At 45.4% G+C, this 13,103-nt stretch overlaps 1 protein-coding gene across 14 annotated transcripts in view; it reads left to right on the top strand.

Moving 5' to 3' along the window:
• Positions 1 to 13,103, top strand: part of HDAC5 (histone deacetylase 5) — a 133,185-nt gene that overhangs the window by 99,940 nt on the left and 20,142 nt on the right. For all 14 annotated transcript variants that reach the window (XM_084804900.1, XM_084804899.1, XM_084804903.1 and 11 more), the window contains 5 exons: positions 70 to 378; positions 4,984 to 5,149; positions 6,179 to 6,312; positions 11,322 to 11,442; positions 11,934 to 11,983. In XM_084804900.1, the coding sequence (XP_084661026.1) occupies positions 70 to 378; positions 4,984 to 5,149; positions 6,179 to 6,312; positions 11,322 to 11,442; positions 11,934 to 11,983 (780 nt within the window). The remainder of the gene's footprint in view (positions 1 to 69; positions 379 to 4,983; positions 5,150 to 6,178; positions 6,313 to 11,321; positions 11,443 to 11,933; positions 11,984 to 13,103) is intronic.

The raw sequence follows: 13,103 nt of genomic DNA, 5'->3' as shown, positions 1-13,103 counted from the left end.
ATGGTTAGCTAACTGAAGCACGATCCCTTTACCTTTTTGATTTGGGTTTTTTTTTCCTTCCTTTTGTAGATCATCACCAAGACTGGTGAGCTGCCCCGGCCGCCCACCACACACCCAGAAGAGACAGAAGAGGAGCTGACTGAGCAGCAGGAGTCCTTGGGCCTAGGCCAGGGGCCCTTTGTGGTGGATGGGTCAACCGAGAGCGAGGGAACGCAGGATGACCTGGAGGAGGAGGAAGAGGAGGAGGAGGAGCAGAAGGAGGAGGAGGAGGAGGAGGTGGTCGAAGAGCAGGGCTGTCTCCGAGTGAAGGACGAGGCTGGGGAGAGCAGACTGGAAGAAGGGCAGGAGGTGGAGGAGCTGGGAGTGACTTACAGGCAGGTGAGGCCTGCATTAACATCAGTTGTCTGTTAAGACTGAGAAGTCTCCATTCTTTTGAAGGGAAGAGGCATACAAAGGAAGGGGCTGCTTGAAACTCCTTCCCATAATGCAGGGGTGGGCAATTGTTTTCCTGTCGAGGACTGCATTTCCTTGTAGGTAATCTGTCGGGGGCCAAAGCCAGAGGTGGGTAGGGCCAGAGCTAAAAGTGGGTGGGCCACCCTCTTTCCCTTTCTGCCACCTCCTTCCTTCTCTCCCTCCCCTTCTTCCCCCCCTGCTGGACTGCCAGGAGAGAGACAGATTGTGCCTGCCAGAGGTCTCCACTTGTTGCATGCAGAGGGCTTTTGAAATTAGCCTGAGGGCTGCATGAAATTGGACTGAGGGCTGCAGGTGGCCCACCCCCGTGCGTAACACAAGCCCCCCTTTGTGCGCAGGGGTGGATACAAGGGGAGAGGTGTGTATTCCCGACTGTAGGCCTCCTGTGTGGGAGTGTTGCCAGGTGTGCGAGAATCGTCACATACAGTATATATGACGCTAGAGAGCCTCCATCTGATGTACGAGACCTTGTGTGCCCCCTCGTGTGCAAGTATGCGAGGATTCAAGCTTGCTCAGCACAGCGCAGACTTGGTCATCGCAACAGCAGTTCCAGGTGTAGCGAGTAGAACTCTAGTCATAGAGTTCCCAGGGAGCAGTACTTATAACAGTAGGGACTGTGGGAGGATGGGGTTTTCCTCCATCTCTTTTCATTTCCCAGTTTGTCTTGGTGGGTTATGTGCTGCTTCTCTCTTCAGCCAACCCTGGTGGGGAGATGGTGTGCAAAAGGCCAAGGGTTTGGAAAGAGAGCAGAGAAGGCCAGAACCCCACACCTCTAGGAATGAGGTTAGGTGTGAGGGCAACGGATCTGTATGGGGTTACTGCCGGCTGAGGTGAGAAGGGGAAAGCGCGAAGAGTCATGACAGCCTTGCTGCTCCCTGGCACTTCCCTGTGGTAAAGCGATGCTGTGAGAGAAAGCGGAAAGGTGCAAGAGGAGACGTGGCTGGCTGGGGAATGCTGGGAGTTGTAGTTCAATGCATCTGCAAGGCACTGGGTTGGGAAAATCTCTGCTACCTCTCCTGATGCCTCTCCTATGTTAAGCAGCAGCAGCAGCAGAACGGTGAAGTGGATGCTTGCAAGTTGGAACTAGAAGCTGAGATGGAGGGGCACCAAAGAAAGATGGTAATGGGGGGGGGCATATTGAGACACAGGTTTTTTAAATCACTGACCTTGGGAGCCCTGAGGAAGAAAATGGGAATATGGGTAGAAGAGAGTAATGTGGCCCTGTAGGAGCCAGCAAGATGAGCCAGCTAGAAGCCGTCCATCAGGGAGCACCCATGGTAACAGCTACCAGCCTAGCTGGCTTTAAAAGGGCATTAGACAGATTCACAAAGAGATGTCTTTGGAGGGCAACAAAGGAGGGCAACAAAGATGATCAGGGGACTGGAAACAGAGCCTTATGAGGAGAGACTGAAAGAACTGGGCATGTTTAGCCTTGAGAAGAGAAGACTGAGGGGAGATAGGATAGCGCTCTTCAAGTAGTTGAAAGGTTGTCCCAGAGAGGAAGGCCAGGATCTCTTCTCGATCATCCCAGAGCGCAGGACATAGAATAATGGGCTCAAGTTACAGGAAGCCAGATTCTGGCTGAACATCAGGAAAAACTTCCTGACTGTTAGAGCAATACGACAATGGAACCAATTACCTAGGGAGGTGGTGGGCTCTCCCACACTGGAGGCCTTCAAGACGAGGCTAGACAGCCATCTGTCAGGGATGCTCTGACTTGGATTCCTGCATTGAGCAGGGGGTTGGACTCGATGGTCTTATAGGCCCCTTAAAAGGTAAAGGTGTCCCCAACCAGTCATGTCCGACTCTAGGGTGCGGTGCTCATCCCCGTTTCTAAGCCGAAGAGCCAGCGCTGTCCGAAGACGCTTCCGTGGTCATGTGGCCGGCATGACCGAACACCGAGGTGCACGGAACGCTGTTACCTTTCCCGCCAAGGCGGTACCTATTTATCTACTTGCAATTTCTTGCTTTCGAACTGCTAGGTTGGCAGAAGCTGGGACTGAAGACGGGAGCTCACTCCGTCACGCAGCACTCGGGTCTCGAACTGCTGACCTGCTGACCTTCCAGTCTGCAGTTCAGCGTCTTAACCACTAAGCCACCGCAGTCCCCTCATAGGCCCCTTCCATCCCCACTATTCTATGATTCTGTGATTCTATGGTCTCTCAGTGACCGCTGCACATGATGGCTCTATGCAACCTCCACATTCAGAGGCACCATACCACTGACTACCTGCTTCTGGGGAGCAACAACAGGAGAGGGCCGTTGCCTTCATGTCCAGCTTCTGGGCTTACCGTGAGAAAGAAAATGCTGCCCTAGATGGACCATTGGTCTGACCCGGCAGGGCTCTTCTTACATGGTGTGGTGGGTAGCCAGTCTTGCCTTTCGAGCAGGGGCTGGATTTTTAAGCCTTCCAACTCTATTATTTTGTCTGGGATGGGAAATAGAGGTAGGAGGCAGTCATATGGCCCTGTAGGAGCAGGCAAAGTGAAGCTCCCAGTCATCAAGAGAGTGCATTGCTGAGGACATGAGCTTGGAGAAGGAGACAGAAGGCAGCATCTTTTGTTTCCCATCCCTCACCCCTTTCATCTGAGAGTGACATAGTGGAGTCTCCCAAAAGGTGTGGGACTCCATCTTCCACCCCACAGCCACCCTCGCCGTCTTCTCCTGCCCTTCCTTACTTTATGCGCATCCTTTCCACTTCTCTGCATCATCCTTGACTGTGAGTCATCTGTCTTTCATTTCTTTTATGCCCCTAAATATTTCAGGTGCTCCATGCTAGATTGTGTGTTTGGCAGAAAGATGAAAGTCTCCCTCTCCAGAAAGAAAGGGGGAAAAAAGGAGACTTGGTAAAGAAATCAGAAAAGGGGAGTGGGGAGACTGAAAAGAGAGAACACCGAAGACATTTTTCCTCTCTGTTGCTTTTAATTGATTGTGTTGTTTCTGTTTTTATTAACGTGAGTTGGGCATTTTATCTTCTTTTTGATTGTGAGAGCTTTTAGCTATTGGGCAACTAATACATTTTAGAAATAAAGAAATGCATGTTTGAGGTGACACGGGGGCTGTTGCTAAAATGGATGTAGCCAGGTTTGGGGAAACTATTCATTTTGATTGCCTACAGCAGGGGTGGGCAGAAAGTAGATCTGCAGATATTTTGGACTTCAACTCCCAGCATTCCTGACCATTGGCCATGCTGGCAGGGGCTTCTGGGAATTGAAGTAAAAAACATCTGGAGATCTACCTTCTGCTCCTTGGCCTATGGAATGTTGTGCCATAACAAACCAGTCAGAGCTAATTCACACTACCGTCATGGAAGCATGCAAAAGGGGTTGAGTAAAGGAGTCGTGTGATCGCTTCACCATGTGCCCCATTTTTTTCCAATGGGATCTGAGCTGGTTGCTGATGACCAAATCTTGAAAGTCTCTGCAAAAGTCTGGCTAAATCAGGCTGGAGACCTATAGCCCTGAGTCTAGATCATGAGTTACTTTGTGCAGTTTGCCCTTGTTGGGCAGTCAGGGCTTGAATGTTTTGTTTTCTGTTACTCCATCTGTGCTGTGCATTTAGCCTAATGTAGAGCTTGACCTTAATTTTAGCACTAAAACCCAAACATAGAAGAGACATTGGGCAGGATGGAGGACAAGGTGCAGGCCACACAATGTCCTCAGCTTTATGCTGGCGCAAGCTTGGAACACAGAATTCAACATCCTGATAATTGCAGCTTTCGTTTTTGACCTCAGAGATGGGCTTTGGGAGTGTGTGAGCATCACTTGGGGAAGGGGGAGCAGAGGACAAGTAGGATATCCCCTGGAAGAAGAGAGATTTCCATGCCCTGCCTGCTTGCCTCCTTCCTTCTCCCCCACAATTAGCCAAAACAGAGTAAGTTAGTAGAGCAAGCAGACACATGCAAGTGTTTGTAACATGTGTAATTGATACAGGCCACAGCTGTCCAGAATAAAATGGGTCGGGTCCAGACTTAGTCATGCTTCGGGTAGACCTATTGAAATCAGTTATTAGCCAACAATTTCAGTGGGTCTACTTTAAATATGACTAAGTCTGGATCCAACACAACATTTGGGTTTCCTCTTGGCACAGCAGTCTGAGGCTTTTAGTGCTAAATGAACACAGTTCTGTCTGTATGTACTTGGAAGAATTCCAAGCTTCGGCTATTGAGTGGTATAGAAATGAAATGAAATGAAATGAAATAAATAAATAATAAAAGAATTATACACAAACGGACCAGTGTGACACACATACCCTTCCATGAGCACTAGCATGGTTAGGGTCAAGATGGAACAGTTTCAGATTGTTTTAGTATTATTATTATTATTATTATTATTAAATTTATTAATCGCCCATCTGGCTGGTCACCCAGCCACTCTGGGCGATGTACAGCGTATAATAAAACAGTTTAAAACAATAAAACAGTATTAAGGCAATGGGGCCCTTTTAATGTTTATAATGTATTTTTTCTCTCCCCCCCCCCCCCCGCTGCTATCCCTTGCAAAATTCTGGCAGGTGTTTGCAGATGCACATCAGCTGCGGCCCCTTCAGCTCTACCAGACTCCGCTGAGCATCAGCACTCTACCCCATCAAGCCCTCAGCCGCACCCAGTCTTCACCTGCCAGTACTAGTCTGAAGAGCAGTACAGCCGAACCCTTGGCCAATCACCTTTTCACTACAGGTAGGAGGTGATGCAAACCCGTGTCTCTCTTTGCAGTGGCTAATTTCCACCAAAGGGAGATATATATATATATGAACAGGCATATATATATATATATGCCTGTTCAGCAGACACATCCCCTGCCCTGAAAGCTCCTCTTCTGGATGTTTGAGGGAAATACATTCTGCACATGCTTAGGAGCACTCTTTGCATGACACATTCCAGGGTTCTGGAGCTGAGGTCTGTTTCAAATGATTCCCTTACTGCAGGGCACACCTCTGTCAGTAGCTCTGCATCTTGAACCTAGCTATGCTTTGGGTCAACTTGGTGCCTTGAAAGAAGAGCCTCATTCTGGTTCAGTAATTCTGGGCTGCTTCAGGTTCTTTTATTCTTCTCCTTGTTATTTTAAAAGCTTGAGAAAACAAGGTGGTTTTTGCTTGGTGGTAAAAGGGCAATAAAGTAGCCACCAGGCAAAGCTCTCTGGGGAGAGCATTACACAACTGCGGTGCCACTCCTTAGAAGGCCCTCTCTTTAGGTGGCCACTTGTCTCACCTCAGATGGCAGGGGCACACACAGGAGTCCCTCCACTGAAGAATTTAATGATAGGTAGGTACATACGGAGATGGATGGTCCTTCAAATATGACCCCCGACACATTATGCATTTGATGTGGATGAACTCCCTACATACATCTTTCACAGCGTGGGGAGCAGGTCTTAATTTGAACCAGCTCCCAAGTTTCTTTTTCATGTCTGTATTTGGCATTGAATCATATGAAGTATTGAATGCCATTGAGTATGTGCAGAGCGTATTTTCTTCCATGCACACAAACCACAACTGGCTCATATACTTCCGGTTTTGAGGAAAGGCTTTTGGTTTAGAAAGTGCAATTTCCACGAATGTTTAAGCTCCTGCAACTTTCATTCCAGAAATTAAACACCGTTGGAGACTTGGTGGTCCAGCCAGCATTGCCCTGATCTCATCAGTTTCCCTTCTCTTTCTCTCTCTTCCCCCTTCCCTGTAACTGTTCTCCTTTCCTGCCCTCTCACAGGTGTAGTTTATGACACATTCATGCTGAAGCATCAGTGTACATGTGGAAACACTAACATTCACCCAGAGCATGCTGGGAGAATCCAGAGTATCTGGTCCAGATTACAGGAGACAGGGTTGCTAAGCAAGTGCGAGGTAAGAATCCTCAGGGTGGAAACCTTCTGCCAGCAAATGGTAAGGCAGCTACAAGGGCTGGGTTGAAAGTTTTTAGGGAATGTTTTTAAAGTGGAAGGAAACCCCTAGCCTAGAATGCCTGATCCATGAAAAACAAGAATATTGTGGCATCTTAAAGACAAATACACTTATTATAGCATAAGCTTTAGTGGACTAGAATCCACTTCATCAGATTCACAATAAATGCATGTATTCTTGTTCCATAATACATTTGTTCATCTTTAAGGTGCCACAAGACTTTTTATTGTGTTTGCTGCAACAGAGTAACACAGCTACCCCTCTGAAAACGGATCCATTAAGAGGATCAAAAAAGACCCCAAAAGATAAAGCTATCTAAAGATATTAAATCACAGCCAGTATCCCAGGTACAAAAGTGAATGACCATCAAGGAACTATAAAAAATACAAGCCACTGTAACCACATACCGCATGTAGTCTTAGGATGTAGAGACTCAGTGTTTTCCCCCCCAAATGTCAATGCATACTGAGGAAAGTCAACACTCTAATAAAGTTAGTACTAGTAATGCTCATAATCCTATAGATCAGCCTTCCCCAACCTGGCACCCTCCAGATGTTTTGGACTCCAACTCCCATTAGCCCCAGCCAGCAGAGTCAGGAATTATGGGAGTTGTAGTCCAAAAACATCTGGGATGCAAACGGTTGGGGGATGCTGCTGAAGGTACTTATTGTGAAGAACAAACCTATAATATCCGATTCTGTAATAGCCCATGTACGGTATGAGCAGCCATGTTCCTGCATGAAAAACGTACATATGTTCCCCCTTTGCTATCCCAGTAATTTTCAAGCAGGTTACTTTGTTACATTTTTCATGCAGGAACGTGTATTGACTTTATAAGAGTGTTGACTTCCCCCTGGGCTGAACATCAATTATTTACTGAACCTTCTTGGGGAAAACATCTATACTATAGAAAACATCTATGCAAAACATCTATGCAATCTTGATGTCTGCCACATCTTCAAATTTAGCTCTGAGGGTGAGTCTTTTGCTCATTTACTTCCTTAACACATTTTAAAAACGTAAGAAAAAAAAGTTGTAAAGAAGTAATATCTTTGTATAACAGGATCTTTGAGTTCCCAAAAGTGAGGGGAAGTTGCTGGGCAAGTATGTAAAACCTTGTCTGGGTATTTTACAGAATGCTTGCATGCATGCATGTGCGTGCGCACACACACGCACAGACGCACACAAGTCTTGTGTCACCTCAAAGATGAAGAAGATTTATTGTGTGACCCACTTTTGCAAATAGAGCGCACTTCACTAGAGGCACGTAGTATTATCCTCAGTTAGCAGATATATGCACAGATGGGTATAGAAGAGGCAGGGTGGAAAGTAAATAAAAGGCCATGAAATGCAACAAATAAGAGACGGTGACATTTCTGTGCAAAGTTCAAATGTATACGTACAATACAAGCACAATACAAGCTATTTCACAACAGCAATGTTTAGCAATAATGCAATCCTCCTAGCTTTGCTGTGCTAATTTAATGCCTCTCATGGGAAAGAAGCATGGCTGTGAGAGCTGGACTATAAGGAAGGCTGAGTGCCGAAGAATTGATGCTTTCGAACTGTGGTGCTGGAGAAGACGCTTACGAGTCCCCTGGACTGCAAGGAGGTCAAATCAGTCCATCCTAGAGGAAATCAACCCTGACTGCTCATTGGAAGGACAGATACTGAAGCTGAAGCTCAAATGTTTTGGCCACCTAATGCGAAGAGAAAAGTCACCGGAAAAGACCCTGATGCTGGGAAAGATTGAAGGCAAAAGGAGAAGGGGTCTGCAGAGGATGAGATGGCTAGATAGCATCACCGGTGCAATGAATATGAACTTGAGCACACTCCGGGAGAGAGCGGAGGACAGGAAGGCCTGGTGTGCTATGGTTCATGGGGTCACGAAGAGTTGGACATGACTTAAGGACTGAACAACAACAATGGGAAAGAAAACCAAACTTGTATGCCAAATACAATCAAGCTTACTGAGAAAGTCTATTTCAAAAGAAGGGTATAATTACAAGGCAATTTGTATGAGTTCTCTTGGTAGGATTCTGAATTGAAGTTATTACCAAAACACTGAGACCTAAGGACAGACTAATATATAGTTTTATGGATTCAGACCGTGTTCAGAAAATTTGGATCTTGAAAATATATACCACTACATGTGGATGTGGTATGATACATGATTTCAACACGCATACTCATGAAATAAGTTTGAATATGAAACAGGTAAATTGATTAGTGTCTTGTTGCGTTTTCAGCCATCATATGTCAATATATGAATTAAGTCTACATGTTACAAGACTAGATTCTGCCATAGTGTCGTTAGTTTTTCGTTTGTTTGTTCTTTTGATGGTCATTCTCTCTTTGTATTTTTGTACCCAAGATACTATGATTTTATAGCTTTGGGTTGCTTTTTTGTCCTGTGCACATTAGTAACCTAATTCTGCTCCACCCCACCCCAATCCATTGATAGGGCTTTGAGCTTTAGGTACATTTTTTAAAAAACAATGTACCTCAAAAGAGAAGTGATATTTTAATTTAACTATTTCATCTCATTTTAGAAGAAAATACAATCTAACTAAATTCATCTACTGACTAAATAAACATCTACCACAGTTTGAAGCTGGCTTGTTTCAAACAAACCGTAGTTAACGTTAACCACATTGCATCAATCTGGATGACACCACAAGTTGCAGTGTGGCAAAATTTCCGAACTTCCCTTCCAAATGGGAAGAGGAGGTTAGCATGATGTCCAAACTGGGATAATGCGTAAAACTTACAATATAATTCTGTGCTTTAATGCTATATTTGTATTATTTTTATAATGTCCTTTGGCTAGAACAAATACACTCGAATAAATAACAAAAAATTAGACTGCAATCCTATATACGCTTGCCTGGGAGTAAGTCTCACTGAACTCAATGGGACTTCCGAGCAGATTTGCATAGGATTGCACTGTTAATGTAACATAGGAAGCTGCGTTATTCCAGGTCAGACTATCAGTCAATCTAGCCCAGGAATGTTTGCTCTAACTGGTAGCAACTCTTCAGGGTCTCAGGCAGAGGTTCTTCCCATCACCTGTTAACCTGATCTTTTGAGCGGAGATGTTAGGAATTGATCCTGGAACGTTCCTCATCCAAGGCATGTGCTCTACCACTATGGCCCCTTCCCATTGACAAGATGTATGTAGCCAGCCAAAATGCCTGTTCAAGGAGCTAGTAGCACACCATCGCTGATTCTTGGGAGTAGTTGGCACACACAGATGAATCAGAGACCAGGAATATGTCTAACATGGGCACAAAGCCACAGGAACTGAAATGAGGTTATTTGGCAGCTGCTGAGAGTTGAAACATTTCGAAACTGATTTAAGGGTGCTATCACAAGTGATGCTAAGAATACGTGTGTGTGTGTGCGCGCGCGCACACATTTTTAGACTTGTGAATATATCCATTTTTTAAGATTCGAAAGATAGTCCTTGAAAATGTGGCTGTTTTTAAAATTCATATGATTTGGTGCATCCTGTTGGCTTGAACAAGACAAACGTGGTCTTAAAGCTATGCATTATCGATTGCCACTTTTTCACTATAGCAGCATCAGGGTCTCTGCCTGGGGACATGACCTCTTTCACATCAGGAAATGCTGGGTGTGATATTTCTAAGAGCATGAAAATGTTAACATTTGAACAGGCACAATACAGGTGGGTGTGGAATCACTGTGGGCAAATGAGAAGTTTTAGAAAGTGCATCATCTCTTGTGAAAGCACCCTCAGTTTGTAGCACAGAGATGAACTTGCAGCCTGGTAATAGCTCACTAGCTGCTGCTACTTTATCAGTACAGAGCTTGCCACTTTATCAATGCAGTTTTCAAGACTCAGTCTATCATGACATTAGCTCTCCCGGACTGTTGGTGCTGCACAAGTATTTGCTCTGCAAACCACTTTCAGGGTGTGAACAGGCTGTTTGTCACTCTTAGGCCTAGTTCTTAAAAAATGAAGGTGAGGAGGCAAACCTTTTTGTGGACCATGCCACTTCAGACTGCAGGTTGGGAGCTAAGAAAGGTGTAATCAGGACAAGCAAACACATCTGGCTTCTCACAGGCCGTAGCTCAGTGGTAGAGCACATGCTTTACGCACAGAAGGTCCCCATTTCTCAGGTAGCGAGCCTGGAAAAGTCCTCGGCTGAAGACCTTGCAGAACTGCTGCCAGTGAGAGCAAACAGCACTTGGCCATGTGGACAAATGATCTGGCCCAATATAAGGCAGCTTCGTATATTTACATGGAGTGACACCATATCCCCTGTTGGGGGAAATGGATCTCCAGACTCTTGAAGTCCTCGCTAACAGTGGATCCCTTTTTAATATAAGACCCGAACGCTATAAGCATGTTGTGTCAGGAGTTTCTGAAAGCTCCAATTGGGGCTTTTTTTTTTAAGGTGATGATTTCTGCAGTATACATTGAGGAGCAAAGGACAGTAGAGATCACAACTGCAGAATGACAAAGCTGCATTGCTTGCAGTTAAGATGGATGGATACAATGAAAATTATACAGCAGTCACTCATGGGAATGGGCAGGAGGAAGGAAAGTTTGGAAATTATGCCAAATTCGACACCTTGGCTAGAAGTTGCTGATCCTCTAGGCCAGGGATGGAGAATGTGTGGCCTTGTTGGACTGCAACTCCCATCTTCCCTTACCATTGGCTGGCTTGGCCTGATGGGAGTTGCAGTCCAACAACATCTGGAGGGCCACACGTTCCCCATCCCTGCTGTAGCCTGATGTATCTCTATACTGAAAGTGGCATAAAATTGATACTATCATAGCAAAACATTGACACACCTCTTAAAGCACAGGATCTATGTTGATGAGGAAATAACTTAGGAAGTGACACTGATGGCAGAGAGCTTCTGCAGAGGGTCTTCAAAATCTGTATTTACACTTCTGTCCCAATTTCTCTCTTTTCTGCTAGAGGATCCGAGGCCGGAAAGCGACATTGGACGAAATCCAGACAGTCCATTCTGAGCACCACACGTTACTATATGGAACCAGTCCTCTGAACCGGCAAAAACTTGACAGCAAGAAATTGCTAGGTAGGATCTTTAACTGATCACATAATTCTGCTTTTCTTGCTGTAAAATTTGCATTTTTGTAGGTGATAGGTAAGGACAGAAAATGTGGACTTGAAAAGGGGGGGGGAGATGTTAGTTAAGTTCAGTAGAAGACATTATCAGATCACTTCTAATGTCAGAACATTTAGTTTCCTCTTTAAACCTTATCTCTCTATCCATGAGGACTAGAAACTTGCTCTTTTTGTGAAAATTTGTTCATGAATGTTATGAATGAAATGAATATTGCATGGTGATTATGGCAGTAAATAGGCATCCCCGCGTATCTGTACTGTGTGAATGTAGTTCATTTGTTGCGGAAAAGTTTTCCTTTTGCATATGATCTGGTTGTGGCATAGATCTTCTATGCTCCCCCTCCCTGCCAGGTTCCAGGTCTCACAGTGAATAGGGTGTATATGCATATGTTCCCTACCTACTGTAATTGTTCGTTGTCTTCTCTGTTTCTCTGACTGCAGGTCCCCTTACTCAGAAGATGTATGCCGTCCTCCCATGCGGTGGGATTGGGGTGAGTACATGATTCTCAAAGGAACTGGTTAACTGGAGGCTGATGCTTGGGGACGGCATGGGGAGATGATATTATACTTCTCATGTTCCTGGTTAAAAACTCATTTCTACTTTGTCACTCATTACACTTCTTGGGAAGGGGGCTGTAGCTCAGTGGCGGAGCACCTGCTTTGCATGCAGAAGGCTCCAGGTTCAATCTCTGGCATTATTATTATTTATTATTTTATTTATTCGCCTTATAACCCACCTATATACAAATACTGTAGGCAGCATACAAAGTTAAAAACAATTTAACAAAAAAATATCCAACAATAAAAACAACACAGCATAAAAACAGCATACAAAGAGGAACAAGATAGATTATGGACTCCACCTTGCCTCATAACTCTATATCAGGGGTCGGTAGCATATTAGATTACAACTCCAGTCTTCCCTCACTATTGGTTGTGCTGGCTGGGGCAATGAGAGTTGCAGTCCAACAAGATCCCCAGGTAGGGCTGGGAAAGACTCCTGCCTGAAACCCTGGAGAGCCTCTGACAGTCACTGAAGGCAACTTTGAGCCATATTGGACCAGCGGCCTGACTTGGTATAAGGCTGTTTCCTACATCTCTCTGATTTTTATCACATCTTCCCATGTGGTTTGGGAAAAATCTTATTTCAGAACATGAATGGCTCCGTAGAATAAGCATCCAAAGGTTCACGAAGTCCTACTCTAAATCCCTGTGAACTCTGGCTTTTCCCCATCAAATGGGCCCCACCTTCCCTCATAGTTCTATATATGGGGTGGGTAACATGTTGGACTGCAACTACCATCTTCCCTCACCATTGGCTGTGCTGGCTGGGGCTGATGGGATTTGCGGTCCAGCAACATCTGGAGGGCCACACGGTCCCCACCTCCGCTCTGTAAAGTTCTTGACTCACATACACTCTCTGTTTGCTCTTTAAGAGAGCAATCCCATGGCCACTAAACTTGGTCTAGAGGGCCATAGGATGTTTCAGTTTCCTGGCTCCGAACTCAGAGTCAGAGCTCAGAGCCAGGAAACTGAGCTCCCTCCCCATCAGAGCCTGTGCAGAGAGAACCGTGGTGGCTACCTCTACAGGCTCGTAAAACAGAGCACAGA

Source organism: Heloderma suspectum, chromosome 6 (genome assembly GCF_057233095.1).
Source record: "Heloderma suspectum isolate Gila_16-S chromosome 6, 16-S_ref, whole genome shotgun sequence".
Classification (NCBI taxonomy): Eukaryota; Metazoa; Chordata; class Lepidosauria; order Squamata; family Helodermatidae; genus Heloderma; species Heloderma suspectum.
The sequence above is the reverse complement of the archived record's forward strand: the minus strand, read 5'-3'. Positions and strand labels throughout refer to the sequence as shown.